The sequence below is a fragment of the Monodon monoceros genome, unplaced genomic scaffold, assembly GCF_005190385.1.
Source record: "Monodon monoceros isolate NGI ecotype Baffin Bay Population unplaced genomic scaffold, NGI_Narwhal_1 Super_Scaffold_18, whole genome shotgun sequence".
In the NCBI taxonomy this organism is placed as follows: Eukaryota; Metazoa; Chordata; class Mammalia; order Artiodactyla; family Monodontidae; genus Monodon; species Monodon monoceros.
Genome location: NW_021703774.1, coordinates 52,057,260 through 52,081,937, shown reverse-complemented (window position 1 = coordinate 52,081,937; position 24,678 = coordinate 52,057,260). Strand labels below are relative to the sequence as shown.

The 24,678-nt window shown below is 35.1% G+C and overlaps 1 protein-coding gene across 5 annotated transcripts in view; it reads right to left on the bottom strand.

Annotated features, from left to right (window-relative positions):
• COP1 (COP1 E3 ubiquitin ligase) overlaps positions 1-24,678 on the bottom strand; it is a 261,090-nt gene that overhangs the window by 156,584 nt on the left and 79,828 nt on the right. For 4 of the 5 annotated variants that reach the window (XM_029228999.1, XM_029229001.1, XM_029229000.1 and 1 more), the window contains 3 exons: positions 20,872-20,931; positions 20,075-20,151; positions 5,398-5,455 (listed from right to left, as the gene is read on the bottom strand). The exons of the other annotated variant lie outside the window; for it this stretch is intronic. In XM_029228999.1, coding sequence (XP_029084832.1) covers positions 5,398-5,455; positions 20,075-20,151; positions 20,872-20,931 — 195 coding nt within the window. The remainder of the gene's footprint in view (positions 1-5,397; positions 5,456-20,074; positions 20,152-20,871; positions 20,932-24,678) is intronic. 5 annotated transcript variants of the gene reach the window in all.

Genomic DNA, 24,678 nt, shown 5'->3' with positions numbered 1-24,678 from the left:
ATGTAAACTGATACAGCCACTCTGGAGAACAGTATGGAGGTTCCTTAGAGAACTAAAAATAGAATTACCATATGATCCAGCAATCCCACTACTGGGCATACATCCAGAGAAAACCGTAATTCAAAAAGACACATGCATCCCAATGTTCATTGCAGCACTATTTACAACAGCCAGGACATGGAAGCAACCTAAATGCCCATCGACAGACAAATGGATAAAGAAGATGTAGTACATATATACAATGGAATATTACTCAGCCATAAAAAGGAACAAAATTGGGTCATGTGTTGAGATGTGGATGGATCTAGAGACTGTCATACAGAGTGAAGTAAGTCAGAAGGAGAAAAAAAAATCATATATTAATGCATATATGTGGAAACTAGAAAAATGGTACAGATGAACTGGTTTGCAGGGCAGAAAAAATACACAGATGAGGAGAACAAACGTATGGATACCAAGGTGGGAAAGTGGCGGGGGGTGGTGGTGGTGGTGGTGGTGGGATGAAGTGGAAGATTGCAATTGACATATATACACTAACATGTATAATGGATAAAATGGATAACTAGTGAGAACCTGCTCTATAAAAAAATAAACTAAATTCAAGAAAAAAATCTTCCCTTTCACCACTGATCTGCATATCCACCTTCACCATAGGGTAAACTCTTCATTACCTTTCTGTTAGATTTTACATTTTTTATTGTGCCCGTTTTGTTACAGCAGTCTTAGAATACATTATAATAACTTAATGCCCTTGTAATTATTATACCTCCGCAGCATTCATTCTATAAATAACCATTAAAGTCAATTGGTCACACTCTCTACTGACCTTAAAAAATATTGAGGATTTTTAATTGGAATCACATTAAGTTATGGTTATTGGTCTATTCAAAATGTTTAACAATTGCTTTAACCTATTTTAATAATTTTTATTTTCCTTGAAATTTATACATTTTATTAAGACTGCTATTTTTACTAGTATGCATCAGCACTAAGTTATTTTAATCTACTCAATATTATAATAGCCAATTTCAATTATATATTGTAACATACAGGATCTTTTTTATTTCTCTCTACATTTGCCATCTTAAGTTTTTCCCAGTGTCTTGAGTTCAATGCCTAGTTCATTTATTTTTATTCGCATCTAAAAATGAATTCATTTAATGATACAATTTTTAGGAAAGTTCTGACCAAAATTTCAAAAATTTTGATATATAATATTTTCACTAGCATTATTTTCTGAATTTTTTGTAGCAACATCTGTATACTCTTTGGCACAAAGGTATTAAGAGAAGTATTTAGTTTTCTCTCTTCCAGATTGTCTAAGTAGTTATTTATTTGATGTTCTGATTCAGAGAATGTAGATGGTACAATTTATTCTGTTTAAGAATCAATCCAGTTTTCTAAATGCTCTAAGATTACTATAAATAATGTATATCCCTTGATGCAAAGTATAAAGTGAGACAAGTACCTATTAAACCAAGTTTGACTCATCTCAAACAAAGAAAAAATCCCATGTCTTTAAAATGACGTAAGAAAATCATGCACCAAAGTGGCCTCTGTCATGGTTCTTACCTCATTTCTATTTTTCTCCTCCTTCCTCATTCCTCTCCAGTCATACTGGACTTCTGGACTGTGTCTGGCATTCTTGTACCTTAAGGCTCATGTACTTATTTTCACTCAGCCTAGATCTTCCCGGAGATATCCACATAGCTTGCTCCCTCACCTCCTCTTTGTTCAAAGGTAATCTATTCTTATTACTATTAGTATCACTCCAAATAGACTGAAAGTTTGGCTACAGCATGAATTTTTGTCTGTTTTGTTTTTGTTCAATAACCAGAGCCTATAATAGTGTCTGGTAAATAGGAGGTATTCAAAAAAACTTTTGGTTGAATAAATTAATATTTAAAAGCACCTGCCCTGAAGCCATAATGCCTGAGTTAAAATCTCTGCTATATTACCTTGGGCAACCTCCTCAACTTTTCTTTGCCCTAGTTTCCTCCTCAATAAAAAATAATAGTAATAGTACTTATAGGGAAATTCTAAGAATTAAAGTATTTAATACATGTAAAGTACATTGAGCAATGTCCATGAATAGTAAATGCAAAATAAATGTTACCTAAATACTTTTGTTTCTACTTTAATTACTTCTTGAATTATACAGTAGGCCCTCCATATCCGCAGGTTCTGCATCTAAAAATTCAATCAAATGCAGACCAAAAAAATCCACACACCACCCTCCCCCCAAAAAAGAAGAAGAAATTCCAGGAAGTTCCAAAAAGCAAAACGAATTTGCAGCTGCACTGGCAACTATTTACATTGTATTTAAAACTTTTTATATAGCATTTACATTATATTAGTTATTACAAGTAATCCAGAGATGACAAAGTATATAGGAGGATGTGATACCCAGGTTATATGCAAATATACACCAATTCATCCAAGGATTTGAGCAACCTTGGATTTTGGTACCTGCAGGGGTTCCTGGAACCAATCCCCCATGGATACTGAAGGAGGACTATACCTTAAAATCTCTTACCATGTTTAACTTTTAATCAATTTTTGAAAATTTCTAATAGGTTTTGCTTTATATAAATACCAATGCTTTAGATTATGTCACACAAATGACTATTTTGTGGGATTATACCTTTCATTATGTGAAAACCTGTATCTCTCTTCTATGATTTTTTCCTTGAGTTCTACTTTGGTCTACTCTTCTTTCCTTTTTTGTTGTTTGTTTGTTTTTGTTGTATTCCTTACCATTCTTATATTTGCCAGGTTTATCCTCAACTACTCCTTTGTTTTCAAGTCTTTCTGTGTCAATCTGTTTTAAGTCTGTCTCTTCTAAAGAGTATACCTAGAAATGAAGCCTAAGGACTTCGGCACAATATGTCATATTAGTTCTATCCCATAAGCACTAGTAGGCTTTCCTCCTCAGCAACTTCCCTGTCCTCCAGCAGATACTAAGGTTGGAGTCTCCTGAGAGACCCAGACTACTTCATCCAAAAGCACACTTTTACTCTGCATACAGTGACTCATATGTTAGGTGGACTTCCTAAGTATTCTTTTTATCTTTACAAATTCTTTTTAAGTTTTCAGTGTGAGGATAGCAATATGTCAATGGGATTTCTAGTGGGTGGAGGTTGGAGGGATTACATTGGCTTAGTGTACAATCTCAAACCAGAAGTCTCCTTTATTATATGCAAACAGTAAAAATTAAAAAAAAAAAACTATTCTGATTGCTTTTTTTTCCTATTCAATTTCTATTATTTCTAGCTTATGGAATTTGCTAGAAATTCCAAATCAATGTTCTATAAATGGCCATAGTAGAAAATCTTCTCTGTTCCTCTATGTAGACTTTGTCAAAGCCCTGCAGCCAAAGACCAATAGGAACACACCTGTAGTTGAACAAATTTTATTATTGCTCATTGCAACAAAGAATACAGCACGCTACAGGTTAAGGTAAGAGTATGTTACAAACTACTTATAGGATATAGGCCCATGTTAAGTGATTTGGGGGAGGGTTCAAGGAAGTAAGGCTTTACTCTAGATTGGACACTATCAAGAAGTGGGGATAATTCTGTGATTGAGTACCTTAATATATCTTACCTAGACAAACAGAAAACTACAGTGAGACTAAAGTTGTAATTAGTAAAGAAACAGCAACTGCTCATATTAGCCATGATAGAGGTGTGTTTGGTATTTTATGTGGCTTACACAGTGACTTCTTTTTGTATGTGCTTAATAAATTTATGAAGTGATCTTGGTTTTTGCTTCATTTTATCACCGTCCCAGAGTGACTATGTCTGATGTTGATGTTCTGTGAGATTATGCTTAAAAGGAGAACAGCTGTGAATGCCAAGCCTGTTTCCAGATTCAGAGACTGCTTTTCCAGTTCAAGTTCTTAAGGATGTTTCAATTTAATTCTTTTTTTTTCTTTTTTTTTTTTCAATTTAATTCTTAAAAATTTCTCCTGATATATCCCATTGTCTTATTAAAAAAACACCTAGGGCTTCCCTGGTGGCACAGTGGTTGAGAGTCCGCCTGCCAATGCAGGGGACACGGGTTCGTGCCCCAGTCCGGGAAGATCCCACATGCCGCGGAGCAGCTGGGCCCGTGAGCCATGGCTGCTGAGCCTGCGTATCCGGAGCCTGTGCTCCGCAACGGGAGAGGCCACAACAGTGAGAGGCCCGTGTACCGAAAAAAAAGAAAAAAAAAAAACACCTAGATCTGGTGTTTTCATGGCTGTTCAGAAACAGATACAAACCAATCTATAAACTTACTATAAAAAAACAACAGGCCAAATCCAAGCATGCAGTTGAAGATAACACAGGATATACAGAGTAGTTACACAAACTAACCATAAAAGTAATAGAGGCAGTTATTTAAGTAGTGGGGAAAGAAGAACACAAATAAAAGCTGTATGATCCGAAAGAATTTTCTTTCCACTTTGATAAAAATAACTGCACTATTACATAAAATGAATATACAAATGAACATGCCTCATTTGAATGCCTTATGTTTTTTTCCTTTTAAGGAAAACAGGATATTATAAAGGATACTGGAAGGACAATTTGTAAAATCTGAGTAAGATATAGGGATTAGATAATAGCACCATATCAACACTAACTTCTTGAATTTTAAAGTTATACTGTGATTACATAGGACAATATCCTTGTTTTTAAGGAAATATACACTGGGGTATTTAGAGATAAAGGAACATTATGTCTGTACCCTGCTCAAACATCCAAAGAAAAAATTTTATGTGTGTATATATAAAAGAGAGACAGAATGAGAATGATAAAGCAAATGTGATCAAATGTTAACATCTGGATAATCTGCATACAGAATATAAAGGAATTATTTTTTACCATTCTTGTAACTTCTAAGTCTGAAGTTATTTCAATGTGAAAAGTTTAAAAAAAAAAAAAAGTCTGGCCTCAAAATTATATTTGACAAATGTCAGCATCCCCAAGTCAGAGATGAAGACAGTAAAAATCAAAATAATCATACAATTAATTAAAGAAAAGGAGAAGCCAGAGTCTATTTTACTCAAGCCTGTAGTTTACTTTCCACAGAAAAGCTACGTTTCAACATAATAATGGGTAATTCATCAATAAATTACAACTTTCTTATCTGAGGGAAACAATGCCCTGATTACTCATAATTTCCTCTTACGGTACTTCCTTCCTCTCAAGGTCTGATGTTACCAGTATATTAAAAAAAAATTTAAACTCAGTGATGAGCAAATATATATCTGATTATGTATCAGAGCTATTCAAGTCCTAATCAATGCCACAGCATTCAAAACAGCTGTCTTTATGACAGGACATTCCAGTAAACTCATCTGTGATTATACTTATGGTACCACTGTAACATACTGTTAGATGTATCATTTACCTGAGAACTGCCACTGAAACCTGGAGGTTGGCTGTATTCTGTGGAATCAATAATACTACTGCAAAATGAAGAAAGAAAAATGTGATTTCAGTTTTTACATTCTCTTAGCAACAGAAAAAGTAAATCTAAAATATATCATATATAAATCCAATATTTCTAATTTCTAAGCAAAGAAAATATTTATTACCAATAATTTAATTAGACATCAAATAAATACATATTCCATAAACAAAAAATTAGTAAATATTTAAATAATTTACCCCTTCATCCCACCACCTTAAATATACCCACCTTGAAAGAATGTCAGTAGGGAATAATCATAAGATAGGTGTATATATAGAAGTATTTCCTACAATTTCATTTTCAGATAGGTTAATATGTTTGAACTCTAAGGAAAAGAGGACTTAGAATATTGGGAAAAGAGCACAAGCATGCAATCAAAAGCTATGGTTCACAGATCCTGTTATGACACTAGAGCTAGTACCCTTGGGCAAATACCTTATAATAACTTTCCTTAACTGCAAAGTGAGATAAGTGGAGGCTAGCTATCTCTAGCTATATCTAGAGTCCCTTCAAGCTCCAAAATGTTATGATAATCACCTCACGTGAAAGAAAACTATCAAAGGAATGGAAGAAATGGTAAAATACCAATAATCTTTCTTTCATAACCCAAAATCTATATTCTAATTACCTCTGCCCTAGTGGAACAGAATCTACTTTCTCCATTGGTTCTTTCTATTTGATTATATATATTCTCTGTGCATTTTCCTACCTAACCCTAGAAAAACCTCTAGAAGTCCCGACTAGCTTTTCTTCCTAAGAGTTCCATCTTACCATATCTATCTTATCACGTCACTCTTACCTCCCTCCCTTCTTTAAATAAATTAGCTTATGAAGACTATTAACACTTGAAAATGATATAACTTCTACATCAACCATGATAGATCAACAGTTTTTTACATTTTTAAAAATTCTTCCCTATTTCTACTATAGAAATGTTTATATTTTTGTCTACCCTAATGAAATTTAAGCAATTAAGTATACTAATTTCAGTGTGTCTCTTTACATAAATATACAAAATCATTATTCACTTTAGTACTCAAATAATCACAAAGGTTATAATATGAGAGGCACTCTTAAGAGTACAGAGTGGGTTTGAATTTCACTTGTTAGCAGCTAAATGACTCTGGGCAAGTTATTGATCTTATTTGGCCTCTCTAGCTTCTCCATCTGCTAAATGAGTAAGATACTTCAGAGAGGTATAAGATTTAATTAAGTGGGTTAATTTCTCAGTACGATGCCAAAAAATGGTAGATGTTCAATAAATTTTACCCTCTATGAATAAAATGCATCAATAACATACAAACTTACGCTTTCAAAAATATAATAAATGAGATGCAACTGTCTTCACAGTAGTCCTTTTTTATAAAGCAATACATAATAATAGATATTCAGTGATCTTAACCATTCCTATAGTAAGACTTATGTAAGAAAGACCCTTCAAAGCACTTATACTACAAATTAAAGAATTAACACAATCTTGTAATGAACTTCTTTTGATGAAATATAACCAATTCTCACTTTCCTTGCACAGAGTCATGAACTGATATGACAGGATCACAGGCTATTTTCAGTATACTCTAACCAGGGACTAACAGAGCTAAAAATGAAGAAATGCCATGCATTCAAAAATCTGTGTTCCTCGGTCAGAATGGCCATCATCAAAAAATCTAGAAACAATAAAGGCTGGAGAGGATGTGGAGAAAAGGGAACCCTCTTGCACTGTTGGTAGAAATGTAAATTGATACAGTCACTATGGAGAAGAGTATGGAGGTTTCTTAAAAAAACTAAAAACAGAACTACCATAAGACCCAGCAATCCCACTACTGGGCATATACCCTGAGAAAACCATAATTCAAAAAGAGACGTGTACCACAATGTCCACTGCAGCACTATTTACAATAGCCAGGACATGGAAGCAACCTAAGTGTCCATCGACAGATGAATGGATAAACAAGATGTGGCACATATATACAATGTGGCAATAGATGTGGCAGTGTGGCAAAGATGTGGCAATATATACAATATTACTCAAGAAATGAAACTGAGTTATTTGTAGTGAGGTGGATGGACCTAGAGTCTGTCATACAGAATGAAGTAACTGAGTTATTTGTAGTGAGGTGGATGGACCTAGAGTCTGTCATACAGAATGAAGTAAGTCAGAAAGAGAAAAACAAATACCGCATGCTAACACATATATATGGAATCTAAAAAACAAAAAAAAGGTTCTAATGAACCTAGGGGCAGGACAGGAATAAAGATGCAAACATAGAGAATGGACTTGAGGACATGGGGAGGGGGAAGGGTAAGCTGGGTCGAAGTGAGAGAGTAACATTGACATATATACACTACCAAATGTAAAATAGATAGCTAGTGGGAAACAGCTGCATAGCACAGGGAGATCAGCTGGGTGCTTTGTGACCACCTAGAGGGGTGAGATAGGGCAGGTGGGAGGGAGACACAAGAGGGAGGGTATATGGAGATATATGTATGCATATGGCTGATTCACTTTGTTACACAGCAGAAACTAACACAACATTAAAGCAATTATACTCCAATAAAGATGTTAAAAAAAAAATCTGTGTTCCTTCCACTAATGAAACCCAATTCCCTATTATCTGTATAAACATTAATAAAATTATGAAGCTGCAAATTTAGAGGTTGATAGAACAGAACTATTTCTAGATATAATTATTTTATGGTGTTATAATTCAGACTTCTTTGACTGCAGGCTGGAACAATGATATTGATATATCAGTGTATATAGTGAGATAACATTGCATTTCAAATACATGTTTAAAAATAGTACTCATCAGATTGTTGAAGGTATTGAAATTACAGGTTTTAAATAGTATTTTATTAATAATAACTGCAGAGTTTGAAATTTATTTTATTTCAGATCTTAATCTTACTCACTAAGGAAATTTATTATTGCATATACAACCACAACAGAAGCAATCTGAAAAAATAAATCCCTTTAATTCTGCTTTTTAAAATGTGTGTGTGTGTGTGTGTGTTTCTATGTGTGTATAAAGTAACATGATTAGAAGAGAATATTAGAAAGCACTGCCTGGGCTGGGTTCTCTTGATTCTGGTGCTATTCTACTGCTTATCTCTGAGTTAGCCACAATCCACAGATGGTAATGACAACAGCAGTATTAACAGCTATCATTTATTGAGCATTTACCATGCTGTAGGCACTGAGCTAAGTCATTTAAACTTCGTAACTCAGGTAGACACTATTATCATTCCCATTTCTCAAGTGAGGAAACTCAGCCACTGACAGATTATACATTTGGCCCAAGTTAACAAAGTTAGTCAATAGCAGAGTTAGGATTCAAAGCCAAGGAGTCAGGTTCTAGAGTCTACACTGAACCACCATGCTATGCTCCCTAGGCACATCACATTCTACAACTGAAGAGTGAAGAAATCCTGGATTAGCCCAACCCACTTCATAGACATAATTTAAGGAGAAAAGTGAAAAAAATGGCAACCTATAAATATGAGAGTCATCAATTATTTCAAATAAATGTCAAATAAATAACTTCAAATTATTTCAAATAAGTTATACAAACAAAGCCACCAAAAAATGGCAAGGGCAAGAAGAAAATTTCAAGATAGTAACTAAAACTGAGTTAGGAATAATACACTTTATTCATGATGGGGAAAAAAAGATGATAAAAAAATTCTTAATGTTCTTGCTGGTGACAATGAGGAGCTCAGCTAAAAACATATGAAAACTATACAGTTGTTAATCCAAGTTACAAGGGAAATTCACAGTTATGCAAGTAGATGTCACAAAACTACTTACTGTCAGTTAAATTATTTGCTTCCAAAAGCAAAGATATACTTTGTAATTAAAAGATAGACTTTTACAAATGAACTTATATACAAAACAGAAACAGACTCACAGACATAAAAAACAAGTTTATGGTACCAAAGGGGAAATGGGGGGGACGGATAAATTAGGAGTTTGGGATTAACAAATACACACCCCTATATATAAAATAGATAATCAAGAAGGACCTACTGTACAGCACAGGGAACTATACTATTTTGTAATGACCTATAAGGGAAAAGAATCTGAAAAAGAATATATATGTGTATGTATTTATGTGTATATATACGTATTTATGTGTGTATTATGTGTATATATGTGTGCATGTGTGTATATATGTATATATATATATATATATATAAAACTGAATCACTTTGCAGTACACCTGAAAGTAACACAACACTGCAAATCAACTATCCTTCAATTAAAAAAAAAAGAAATAAAAAATATGTTTAAATAAATAATTTAAAAAAGACTGTTAAGTCAATTTCACATATAAGCTATATCTATAAATGAATAGGAAGCTAAGAGAAAATTTTGATGCAAAATTCAATTGAAAATTAAGGTGAATGCTTTTCTTCTACAGTGTCTCAGACTCATTAGAATAGACAGTACTACTACTCATATTGTGGTATTTGTAAGAATTTCAACAAGATAGTACAACAAATTTTATACAAAAGATTTTATACAAATAAACATCGGTGATTAAAATGGCCTTTTCAGCAATATACAGTTTGGCTTTTAAAAATACTGGGCTTGGGACTTCCCTGGGGGTCCAGTGGTTAAGACTCCACGCTCCCAATGCAGGGGACCCAGGTTCGATCCCTGGTCAGGGAACTAGATCCCGAATGCCGCAACTAAGAGCCTGCATGTCACAACTTAAAATCCCGCATGCCCTAACGAAGATCCTGCAACTGAGATCCGAAGCAGACAAAAACTAAATAAATATTTTTTAAAATAATAATAAATAAATAATAAAATTAAACATATATATATATATATAAATATTGGGCTCAAAAAACTTACATAAAAACATATGATCACCTCAATAGATGCAGAGAAAGCTTTCAACAAAATTCAACACCCATTTATGATAAAAACCCTGCAGAAAGTAGGCATAGAGGGAACTTACCTCAACATAATAAAGGTCACATATGACAAACCCACAGCCAACATCATCCTCAATGGTGAAAAACTGAAACCATTTCCACTAAGACCAGGAACAAGACAAGGCTGCCCACTCTCACCACTCTTATTCAACATAGTTTTGGAAGTTTTAGCCACAGCAATCAGAGAACAAAAAAAGATAAAAGGAATCCAAATTGGAAAAGAAGAAGTAAAGATGTCACTGTTTGCAGATGACATGACACTATACATAGAGAATCCTAAAGATGTTACTAGAAAACTACTAGAGCTAATCAACGAATCTGGTAAAGTAGCAGGATAAAATAATTAATGCACAGAAATGTCTTGCTTTCCTATACACTAATGATGAAAAATGTGAAAGTGAAATCAAGAAAACACTCCCATTTACCATTGCAACAAAAAGAATAAAATACCTAGGAATAAACCTACCGAAGGAGACAAAAGACCTGTATGCAGAAAATTATAAGACACTGATGAAAGAAATTAAAGATGATACAAACAGATGGAGAGATTACCATGTTCTTGGATTGGAAGAATCAACATTGTGAAAATGACTATACTACCCAAAGCAATCTACAGATTCAATGCAATCCCTATCAAACTACCACTGGCATTTTTCACAGAACTAGAACAAAAAATGTCACAATTTGTATGGAAACACAAAAGACCCCAAATAGCCAAAGCAATCTTGAGAAAGAAAAATGAAGCTGGAGGAATCAGGCTCCCGGACTTCAGACAATACTTCAAAGCTACAGTAGTCAAGACAGTACGCTACTGGCACAAAAACAGAAATATAGATCAATGGAAGACGACAGAGAGCCCAGAGATAAACCCACGCACATATGGTCACCTTATTTTTGATAAAGGAGGCAAGAATATACAATGGAGAAAAGACAGCCTCTTCAATAAGCGGTGCTGGGAAAACTGGACAGCTACATGTAAAAGAATGAAATCAGAACACTCCCTAACACCATACACAAAAATAAACTCAAAATGGATTGAAACCTAAATGTAAGGCCAGACACTATCAAACTCTCAGAGGAAAACATAGGCAGAACACTCTATGACATAAATCACAGCAAGATCCTCTTTGACCCACCTCCTAGAGAAATGGAAATAAAAACAAAAATAAACAAATGGGACCTAATGAAACTTAAAAGGTTTTGTACAGCAAAGGAAACCATAAACAAGACGAAAAGACAACCCTCAGAATGGGAGAAAGTATTTGCAGATGAAGCAACTGACAAAGGATTAATCTCCAAAATTTACAAGCAGCTCATGCAGCTCAATATCAAAAAAGCAAACAACCTAATCCACAAGTGGGCAGAAGATGTAAACAGATGTTTCTCCAAAGAAGATATACAGACTGCCAACAAACACATGAAAGAATGCTCAACATCATTAATTATTAGAGAAATGCAAATCAAAACTACAATGAGATATCATCTCACACTGGTCAGAATGGCCATCATCAAAAAAATCTACAAACAATAAATACTGGAGAGGGTGTGGAGCAAAGGGAACCCTCTTGCACTGTTGGCGGGAATGTAAATTGATACAGCCACTATAGAGAACAGTATGGAGGTTCCTTAAAAAACTAAAAGTAGAATTACCATACGACCCAGCAATTCTACTACCGGGCATATACCCTGAGAAAACCATAACTCAAAAAGAATCATATACCACAATGTTCATTGCAGCTCTATTTACAATAGCCAGGACGTGGAAGCAACCTAAGTGTCCACTGACAGATGAATGGATAAAGAAGATGTGGCACATATATACAATGGAATATTACTCCACCATAAAAAGAAACGAGATTGAGTTATTTGCAGTGAGGTGGATGGACTTAGAGTCTGTCATACAGAGTGAAGTAAGTCACAAAGAGAAAAACAAATACCGTATGCTAACACATATATATGGAATCTAGAAAAAAAAAATGGTCATGAAGAACCTAGGGGCAAGATGGGAATAAAGACGCAGACCTACTAGAAAATGGACTTGAGGACACGGGGAGGAGGAAGGGTAAGCTGGGACAAAGTGAGAGAGTGGCATGGACATATATACACTACCAAATGTAAAACTGATAGCTAGTGGGAAGCAGCCACATAGCACAGGGAGATCACCTCGGTGCTTTGTGACCACCTGGAGGGGTTGGATAGGGAGGGTGGAGGGAGGGAGACGCAAGAGGGAAGAGATATGGGGATATATGTATATGTATAACTGATTCACTTTGTTATAAAGCAGAAACTAACACACCATTTTAAAGCAATTATACTCCAATAAAGATGTTAAACAACAACAAAAAAAGGTTACAGAAAACTTCAATTCCTAAAACCCAAAACTATGAAAATCAAACACTTTTTGTAACTTTTTGAAGTGAAAACCTGACCTGAACAGATTTTGATACCGTTTATCTCACTGACTGCTAACATGCATGCTTCAATGCTGAAATATTAATGTGCTTGATTATATGGAACCGAGTTTTACTCCTCCTCCAGTATATGTAATATATGGCATATGTACTGTGTTACCTTTCTAAATTGGGGAGGGAAGGGTATGGGGGCAAGACATAACACTACATAGTGAAACACATATGACTCCAAAGGTTTCCCAAAAAGGTTATGAAAACCTATATATCATACAAGCTTTGGATTTACTTCGGGAACGTAAGGGTAGTTCAATAATAAAAACATTGGGCTCCAGAGTACATATCTATGATCTTTAGGAAAAAGAGATTCAATTTATTCTTCAAAGAACAGAAGTTATCAGAGTATTTCAAATATCCAGGAAAAACTTCCTCCAACACCCTTTGTCCCCTTTTAATGGTAGATGGTTAGAAAGGGTTGTAGATATACAGTACACAGGAGGACTGTATGAACCTCATATTATGCTACCTTTTAAAAGGTCTGTAATTCCATAATATTACTAAAGTTTAAAAAGAAAAGCAAAAGGGCAATTTATTTTAAAGTTTTCATTATAAGAGCTTCCTCAGGGAGAAACTTACTGCCGGCAGATGTGAAAAGCACATGTGATGGAAAATTTCTGAAAGATGGAACAGGTCTGAATCTACTGCTTACTGCCTTTGGAAGTAAATAATTTGCTTGGTAAAATTTCAAAAACAGAATAATAAGCTCAAAAGAAAAAGACTGAAGAAACTCATTTGTCTCCAACACAGCTAATAAAAGTCCCAGTTTGTTAGGCTAAGTACTGCATTTGACTCCATTATATTCTAACCACTTATCAATGAGTGGGAATAGTTATAATAGTTACAATTTAGTTATAATTCACAGAGGAGAAATTTTTAATTATCAGATGATGTAACTGCCATAAATCTTAGTGTTACAAAAACCCAGGTCTCTGAAATCATCTCAGAAAAAGGTTTTAAAAACAAAGTAGAGGAAGCATTCCAAAAACAGCAACAAAAGATTCAAAGGTAGAGGATCTGAATGGGAAAAAGATACTGGAACTTGGGTAGAGGAGAGACAGTAAACAGCAGAAACAGAAAATGGTGACAGCACATGAAATTTTATGCTTGCATTCAATTATTCTTACATCTAAGCTAGGGTTACAATGTATAGCTTTGGTTTTCCCAGCTTCTCCCATCCCTGACCTCCCAGAATCAAGGTACACCTATAATAAGCAAAGGGGTGAAAAGATTCCTACATGACTCTAACCTGAAAGCGCAAAAGGCCATAAGCAAGAGGGTCTAATCACAGTAATATGAATGGAATCAACAGGGAATGGCTGGTAAATACCAATAATTTGCTTCCTTCCAAGAAACTTAATTTTAACTGTTTTGGCTCTCTCAAGCCCAGGAACATAACTCAAGGCATTTTTAAGACATTACAGAAGGATACGTAACTTTACAAAGTAGAGAGTAAATAGAAAATTTTACCCTATCTTCCCCAAAAATGAAATAAACTTAAGATAGTTATAAAACGTTAGTGTTGAATGTCAGAGCTTTCTTTTATGAAAAAGAAAATAAATATATCTTACTTAGAGATTTTTAAAACATGTCAGTAATACAGACATATTCACTGCCCACTAAACCAGTATTTACATATTTTTAAAGTATGATCCTCCAGGCCTACATGTGAATCTCAGGAACTCACCTCAGACCTAATGATCAGATTTCGGGCGTGGGGTTCAAAAATCTGCATGTCAAACAAGAGGTTTGGCTGATACTCAGGCACATTGAAATCTGTCCTATTCACACCTCGGATTTCAGAATTAGAAAGGACTGGTAGTATCTTCATCAAGCAGTGACAATTACAGTTTATAACTAGAACCCAAAGATGTTTTTCAAAAATCCTGAAATACCTACTCATCAAACATAATTTAAGTTAAATGTATTTTGATTATTTTAATTACTGGAATCAAAAAGTCTATTTATACCATATTTTAAGCAGAATAATTAATTTGACAGCATAACTTATTTTCTGTCCTTTATATAACCATGTGAGCAGAGTTCTAGGGTCTGTCATATTCACAACTGTATCTCCAGTGCCTAAAACTGTGTTTTATATATGCCTGATACACCTCCAAAAACTGGCTTAGTGACTGAAGAATTCTTCAAATATTCTAAATAAAGGAAATTGAACTATTTCAAAAACATTTTTCTTTACTTGCTGCAATTCTATTACCTATCAAATTAATGAGAAACTACAGATGTATGAAGAGTACCCTTTACATTATTGCCAAGGAAATTTGTTTTCTGTGTTTGTGTTTCTTTGTGTTTGTTCAAGTTGGAAATTCCATAAGATTCTTCAGTATCCTCCATCGCCTATGGCATCAAATTCAACTCCTCTGCACGGTATAGGGTCAGAGTTAAGGCAAGTAGTCCTCAGTAGTCGCAACAATAAATGCAAGTGTAGCAGAGATTTCTTAAGATCTGTTCATAATCATCTAACCTTGGAAATACAAGTCCCCTATATACGAATCTCCAAGTTGCAAACTTTCAAAGATGCAAACGTGTTTGCATGTCCAATCACATAAGTTAGTTCACGTGTCTGGTGTACACTGTCACACGCATGCCTCCTCTGTAAGTGGTGGTGCTTTTGTGTACTTTACTGTACAGTACTGTATAGCGTACAGTAGTACAGTATCTTTATTTCAAGCCCAGGATGTCCAGAAGCAATGGTAAAAGCAGTGGTGATGTAGCTGATACCGCTAAGAATCACCAAGAGAGACAAGAGGAAGAAGAAGTAACTGAAGAACCGAAGAGATTCACGATACAGGAAATGGCAAAGGGATTTTCTTTGAGGAGGCGCTGTTAGTTTTTGAGGCATAGGACCTGAATGTAGAACGGTACACAAAGGTTGCAGCTACCATTCAGAATGCAATCTAGTGCTACCATGTCATCTATGACAAGAAAAAAAGAGCTACTACTCAGACATCACTGGATCGTTTTTTCAAGAGTAGATAGAATTGAATCCAGCAAGGAACCAGAACCTGTGCCATCAAACTCAGGAGTGAGCAGCTTGCCCTCCGACTCCTACTGCTGACGATCCTTCAGCTCCACCATCTCCCACCTCCTCCCCCTCCTCCAGTCAGTAACTCTTCTTGCCTGTTCCCTTGATGCCAGCCCCTGTATGCCAGGTGTTGTGCTGTACTACTGTACTTTTCAAGGTACTGTACTATAAGATGAAAAATGTTTTCTTTATTTTTTGTGTTTGTTTTTTATGTATTATTTGTGTGAAAAGTATTATAAACCTATTACAGTACAGTACTATATAGCCGATTGCGTTAGTTGGGTACCTAGGCTAACTTTCTTGCACTTACGAACAAATTGGACTTACGAATCCTCTCTAGGAACGAAACTCGTTCGTATGTAGGAGACTTACTGTATGGAAAATAGTGCCAGGCTGTGTACGGAGAATTTCCTATATTGTATAATTCCCCTCCTCAACAAAGGGAAATAAATGTTATATGAAAAACTCTTTAGGTTTATGTAGAAGATTTGTTTAAAATATATAATAAATTAGGGACAAATCTGTAAGGATTAGAGTTAGACCTGACCGTAAGAGCATTTCAATTCCTACGTTTTAAAAACAGTTATCTTAGGAAATTCCCTGGCAGTCCAGTGGTTAGGACTCCGCGCTTTCACTGCCAAGGGCCAGGGTTCGGTTCCTGGCTGGGAAACTAAGATCCCACAAGCCACGCAGTGTGGCGAAGAAATAAATAAATAAAAGACAATGAAATAAGTAAATAAGTAAATAAATAAGTAAATAAATAAATAAAATAAAATTTTAAAAGTTATCTTCCCAAGTAAAACAAAGCAGTTAAACCAATAATAATTGCCAAAAAGTACCAAAAACTTAAGCATTAATATGTGAAGAAGAAGCCATTAACACTGCTCCGGTCAGTGATGATAATCCAGCCAAAGACCCAATATGCAATAACAGAGAAGATGGGTCCATTTTCATCCACTATACCAAAGAGCCATCCCTAACCACCACCCACCCTCTGCCCATCACACACATTTTTTTTTTTAATGACTTGGGGGAGGGGGCATGTCACGGGGGTAAGTATAACTGCATAGAGTTGTGTGGGTGAGTTAAAGAGGAATTTCTTAACCTAGTCCAAGAGCCATTACACAATATCAAATTCCTTGAATTTTACTAGTTTATTCACTCAAATGATAAAATATACAAATTCACAAGGTACTAACTCACCATTATATATATTTATATACATATATATATATTCTTTATAATAGTTAAATACTTCTAACATCCATAAAGTGACCCCTTGCTTTTTCCTTCATTTTGATTCATCTGGACCTTTGTCAAAAATGACAGACACCCAGGGACTTCCCTGGTGGTGCAGTGGTTAAGAATCCGCTTGCCAATGCAGAGGACATGGGTTCAATCCCTGGTCCGGGAAGATCCCACATGCAGCGGAGCAACTAAGCCCATCCGCCACAACTACCGAGCCTGCACTCTAGAGCCCGCGAGCCACAACTACTGAGCCCACGCACCACAACTACAGAAGCCCACACGCCTAGAGCCTGTGCTCCACAACAAGAGAAGCCACTGCAGTGAGAAGCCCAGACACCGCAACGAAGAGCAGCCCCCGCTCGCCACAACTAGAGAAAGCCCATGCGCAGCAAGGAACACCCAACGCAGCCATAAATAAATTTATTTATTTATTTATTAAAAAATGACAGACACACAAATGAAAGATTAAGTCTCAAAAATACCTGATAGAGTAGTTAAATATAATCAAAAGTGTCTTATATAAATGTCTTATCTATATATTTTATTTATAAATATCCCTGGTCTACAACACAGAAAAGTTCAATAAGCAATTCACAATTTAAACTTATGTATGCATCTTTTAAAAAATGAATTAAATTTATGACCAACAGAAATAAAAAAATATGTCTGGCATTTAAATAATGAAGCTAATAATTATGAGGGAAAAATTATAATTCAACTACATGCTATTTCTTAAAAATAAAAAAAACTCAAATATTGATAGTATAACATAACATTCTTCCCATGTTTAATTTCACATCCAAATCTTAAGGGTCATTTCCCAAGAATATTTAAAGCCACATCATTTTCCCAAGTGTCTCGCTCAAACCTTGAGTGATAATCAAATTACTCGTTTCAAGAAAATATCAAAACACTCTTTTGAAGAAAATATCATGTTTGTCCATTTTCTCATCTTCAACTGTTAACCAGTCTCACCTCTGCCCAAATCTCATTTGACAATAGTGCTCCATACAATTTTAGTGATTCAACAAAGTTTTCATAGATATCATGAAATCCTCTATCTTTTATGAGATCAGCTATTTTACTTTATAATACAACCACTTCCCTTCTCTTCCACCAATAAAATCCTATAAAATCCAGTAAAATTCCACCATTTCCTCTCTTCTGGACTCTTGCAATGTTCCTAACGTTCGTCCTAGCTTCCAATGGCAGGGGGCTGAGAGGGACACAGAATCTCTGTCCTCTACATGGGAACCCCAGTAAATATTTTAAAATCTAAAACAGATCCTACTCAAAACTCCCCCATGACTTTTTATTATCTCTTCACTTCACTTCATTCATGTGTCAGCTCTCTAATACATCTAATTTCCTTTCTAGGGTACTACTTACATATTTTGTACTACTACTATATTATATTTTTGCTTATTTAGCATCTGCCCCAACCTCCACACACACACACCCCAAAAGGTAAGCTCCATAAAGGCAGGAAATCTGCCAGCTAGATTCAACACTTCGAACAGTGCCCAGTGCATCAGAGGCATTAAATAAACAGAGCCAGTTAAATGAATATAATACTATATGGTCAACAAGTTATTAAAAGTCGTCAATAAGATTAACAAAGACCTGGACACACAGATAGAAAGAAACACTACTGTTAAAGGCTATGACAGAGAGTCATATGACGATGAGAACTATCAGTTTATTAGAGAAGATTCTGTGATATGACAACTTTTTCTTGCCTGCATGCACTCACATAATAAATATTCCACTGACAAAGATTCCATGTGTATCAGGAAGTGAATGTTAAGCTTAAAGATAATATCCCACAGCTGAGTCATTCCCAAGTGTTTTAAAGAAAATAAAATATGGACAAAAACAAGCTGAATTACACAGGTAAAGTGACCCCAGAATCACCTAGTACTCACGAGGATTCTCCATAAAGTGGTTAATGAAAAATATCAAACAACCCAGGAATGTTCTTTAACTGAATATCCCTTGTGCCCCTTCCCCACATTTTGTCCAAAACTAGATCTAAAATAGCTTTCCTGAACTGACACTGGCTCTGAAGGTTAGTGTAATCTCTTGTACTGTCATTGGACTGCCTGATAATCCATGTGTTATCCTAAAACTATCTGTCCGAAAAGCTTACATTAGACCACTGTCCTAAATGGATTAGCAAGTTAAAAACATGTAAAATTGCTCTCGCTTTGAACACAACAAAAAAGTTCAAATTCAAATTTTAGGTAGTAGATATTTCAAATAGAACTTTAGAGCTATATAGGGACCACAGACATTCACTATTATTTCACAAAAACTTACTGAAGGAGGCCAGTCACTACTGCTACTCAAAAACCTAGGGAAACAGTCATGAGCAAGACAAATGTAATTCCTGCTCTAATAGAGGGTACAGAAGGGAAGACAAATTAATAATGGGGAGTTATAAAGAAAATACCAGGGATATCTAAACTAACAGATCTATCTAATGGCCTCACTTTAAATCTGGGGAATGAGATCTGCAAGAAAATTCAACCGGTTAGTGGAAAAGTTAAAGGTATTAGTTTATCTAATTCTCCCCTAATATTACCATTTCATGTTCTCCAGTTGTAGATTTCTAATGTCATCTGATTTTAACTCACAAAGTATTTAAAGCTGCCATTATTTTAAGAAATCCACCAAACTTTTAATCGAACAGTGAATTCACAGTATTATAATATTCTACTCACTAACTGTCCCTGGCATGAAAATTCAAAGCATTAAGGAAACAGGCTATCTCAATCTCATTTCTAGATCATGACCAAAGTAATTTCTCAGGGGTTTTTGTACATTACATGGAAAAGGCTCCTAAGGATTAATACCATATGTGCACTCTGTAACATAAATCCTAAGCAATTACAAGTTTCAAGATTTGTACCTGTGTGATGGAGAAGGAGCTTCAAATTGAGGCACTGTGCTATCCTCACTGACAGGAGAGTATAAGCCGCTCATTTCCTGGAAGCACAATTATTAGAGTTACAGACACTCCAAAGAGAAGATGTATAAATCAAAAGGAGTTATGATATTATATTCCTTTCCAATCCCAGGTTTTATCAGTCCCTTTTTGTCTCAACACCCAAATTTCTCAAGGCTTCCTTTCCACAGAGTACAAAAGCAAGGATATCTGAAAGTTAAGAGACAAGCCTTTTCTATGATACACATTCTTAAAGAACCAGAAACACTTTAATAAATATTCATCACTAATGAAGCTACCAAATGCAGAAAAAGACAAATGTAAATAATCTGAATGAGATGTACAGTACACTATGTGAATAGTGAACTTGCTAATCATTAATCCAGGTGAGACCCTATTGATAAATATTAAGATAAATATGACAGTATGTTAACTGGATCATTAGGTTCAACTCTGCAAAGTACAGAAAAACATGATATGTCAGTCTCTACTTCAAAAATATTCTCTGCAAACATTAAGAAAAGTAGCATTCCTCTTAATTCAAATATTAGCTTTCTAGTAAACAATGGATTAAACTCTAACTTTGATCATTAACTAGAGGAAAAGGCCTCCTAATAAACTATCACTGCATAAATTATGACTGTGACTTTCTATACAATGGAGACCAATCCCATAAATTTATTGCAGCAATTTAAAGGCAAAGCAAAAATTTCATGAAATTGAAAAATTACTAGAGATGTGAGAAATTCTTGATATCTTACTTCCACTCTTTTGATATCCTCTTCCAAAACACTTAACTCCTTCTGAATCTGCTCCAGTTGCTGTAGATTAGAGAGGAGGAAATAAAAAGCCTAAACCAAACCACACAAGCATCACCACAATCATAAAATAACTTAACGTTTACAAAATGATTTCTAGGAAAATGTGCACTAATGGTTGTCAGGGTGAAATACTGCAGACAAAAAGTGCTGTAAGTTCCTATGTTAAAAAGTAAATGTAAAGACTTAATATTTAAGAAAACAGTATTTTCTTTAATACAAGGATCGGCTTTATAATAAAAATATTAAAGATGAACAACAATGACAATATGACTTAATAAAAACAGAAGACATCTGAAGAATTTTCAAATTACCTCATTTAACTGTCAGCAATTAATGTCAGCATGTCAGTTAACCCCATTTTAAAAATAAAAAAAAGTCTCAGAGATTAAATTCTACCACCCCAAAGCAATCACAAATGAGCCTCTTAAGCATTTTTTAAAACATATTTAAGATAATCTTTTATCTTTGATATCTTACCTACTGCACCATAACCTTTCTCCACGCCATTAAAATGCAAACATTTTAATTGTTGCATCACATTCAACAATATATTTAACCATCAGAGATTTAAGTTGTTTGCAAACTATCATAAGTAATTCTGGAACATACTAGTCTGTATTTCAAATTTCATTGATTATTAAAAATGAAATTATTTGATCAAAAGAAAAAGCTAGCAAATCTTCACTGCATAAGAAAAACTGTTTTTCAGAAACACTATCAAATTTAGATTTCTATCACTATTATGTATAAGTGGCTGTCTTAATCTAACCCAAATATATTGAGCCAATTTTTAAAATGTAAAATAACAATAATGAATACTTATGTAATAATATTTATTGCCAGGTGTGAAATAGGAACTACCACACAGGAAAATGAAGCACAGAAAGGTTAAGTGACTTGTCCAAGATTATTCAGCAAATACATGGCAGACAAACAGATTTTTAAGCGCCTTTTCTTCTGTGGCAATATATACACAATTGATAACATATTAATTCAAATATTTGCCAATCCTAAGCATTTTGCTAAGCACTGTGAAAAACGGGATTTAGAAAACTCTAGCCCTTGCCCTCATGGAACTCAGTCTAGGGAAGATGGCAAAAAGTAAACCAATAGTTGAAATATCATAGAAAACATTATGATGATGGTACGTACAAAGAATTAAAGGTACACAGACTGCACCTAACCTAGATGGAAAACTTGGGGAGAGGGAAAAGGCAACTGGATAACTGAAATAGGATCTGAAATTAAGTGAAATGCTGAGCATCGAAGGACTAACAGTAATTTGCCAGGTGGAAAAAAGGTGGGAAAAGACAGAATAAACAGAGTAAATAATAAAACACACAAAGACCTAAAAGCTATGAGAAAGGGAAATAATAAATCTGAATTTATGACAATGAATGAAATCACCCAATGTCAACCAGTACAGTCAGAAGAGATGAGAACAAAAACTGGGTGTAGGGAACACCAACAGCTAAGAGATAGGCAAAGGAAGAAGGAGCAGCTCTATGTCAACCATCAATAAGGGCAAGGGCAAAAGCCAGGAGAAAGGATAGCACAGTATCACAGAAACCATGGTTGGGACAGGGGGAGGGGGTTAAAAAAAAAGTGATTAGCATTGTCAAATTCTTTCAATTCTTCCATCTACTTTAATAAACTTTACTCCACCCTAAAATTTTTCACACAATACTCCTACCTTAACTGAAACTTTGCTCTCCCTCAAGGACACAGTCTGCCTTGGAACTCTTTCAAATAAAAGTTGGTCAAGTGATAAATTCTCTCATGCCCCAGACTAGATGGGGACTTCCACTTCTACTGCATTCATTGGCCATTCCCAATAATTAGTCTTCCACTCTAACATAAAAAACACTCTGGTCTGGCTCAATCCAAGCAGCCAAATCACTGTCAACAGATTTAAGACATCTACAAATATCCCAGTTATTTCCTACCATCACTAAATCCTTTTGCCTTTTGGTCCATAGCCATTTTCGACTCCGCTGACCCTAACCTCTAATTCGGCAAAACATCCCACGGTCACCCCTTAACTTTTTTCATTTAATTAGCTTGAAATACTCCACTGCTGAAATCCTTATTTAAACAAATGCTGACGGGGTCTTTAGTATGATTGTTTTCAAAACACATTTAAAGAGAAGGATGAAAGTAAACATCTAAAATATCAACATCCAGAGACAGCCAATATCACTTGTATGATACACAATACATACTTAAGATCAAATTAACAATTTTCATTCCACTTCTGCAACTGAAGTACCAAGAAAAAAAATCCAGTATCACCTGAAATCTCAAAATACTAAATGCTAATGCCCAACCCTCTGAAGATAATGTCCCATCCTTCCAGTGCCCCAAAGCTTTGCTGGACAATACATCCATTACTATATATGAAGGCCGTATATTAGATGAACTACATAAAACTACCAATGTTCAAACAATTTTTACTTCCAAAAGCAGCAATTTCATATGGTTCAATTTAAAATAAAACAACCAAGGTACAAGGGCTGCCGTAATAAATACATAGGTATAGTGTATCGATAAAACAAAATGATGTAACCTATTTATGTGAAAAAGTCTGCAAAGGTGTCAAGACAAGAAATTTTTTCTTAAATTTCAGTGAATGGAAACTATTTAGAGAGCACATGTTAAATGAGGTGTTTACATTTCAAGACGAAATTCTGAAGAAGTTTAAAGCTCTAAATTATTAAGACATTGTGTTATTCTGATTTATAATAAGAAATATAACCTCCTGTAGGGCCTCCAGATGGGGATTGGTTGTTAGGGGAACCAGCCATGTGATTAGAGGGTTGGAACTTTCAGCCCCACCTTCTAACAGCCAGAAAAGAGAGAGGGGCTGGAGACTGAGTTGAATCAACAATGGCCGATCAATCATGTCCATGGAATGAAGCCTCCATAAAAAACACTAATTTAAGGGGTTCAAAGGGCTTCTGGGTTGGTGAACATGTAGGTTGGTGAGCACATGGAGATGCTTGGAGAATGGCACACCTGGAGAGGGTATGGAAGTTCCATGCCCCCTGAGTTGTATCCTTTCACCATAAACTGGTTATCTAGTAAGTAAACTATTTTCCTAAGTTATGTGACCCATTCTAGCACATTATCAAACCCAAGGAGGCAGACATGGGAACTACCAATTTATAGCCAGTAGGTCAGATGCACATGTGACTTCCTGGACTTGCAATTTTCATCTGAAGGAGCAGCTCAGTCCTGTGGGACTGAATCCTTAACCAGTGGAATCCGGGGCTAACTCCAGGTAGACAGTGTTAGATAGAATTGAACTGAATTGAATTGAACTGTAGGACACTCAGTTGGTGTCCAAAGAGAACTGGAAAATTGGTGTGAGAAATGATCTACACATTTGGTGGCCAGCAATATGGAGAGTGGTGATGAATAATGGAAACAAGTGTTCTCCTTTCAGGCATCAATATAAGACATTATAGTATGAGGAAACAGAAGAAAGACAGAGGATAACCATTTTAAAAAGCAGAAAGAAAATTGGGCTAACTTCACTCTGCAAATATGTTTCATAAGCCAGAGAGGCAGAATCTAGAATAAAAGCATGAATCAGAGTCCAAGAATGTTTTGGAGATATATGAAGGAAGTCCTTATAGAGCTGAACTGTCATTATCTAAATGAAAATCGATCACAAATTGGGAATGATAATAAACAAACCTCTGGATCAAATCTGCCTTAACACTATTATGAGTTTGGGGGCTACTG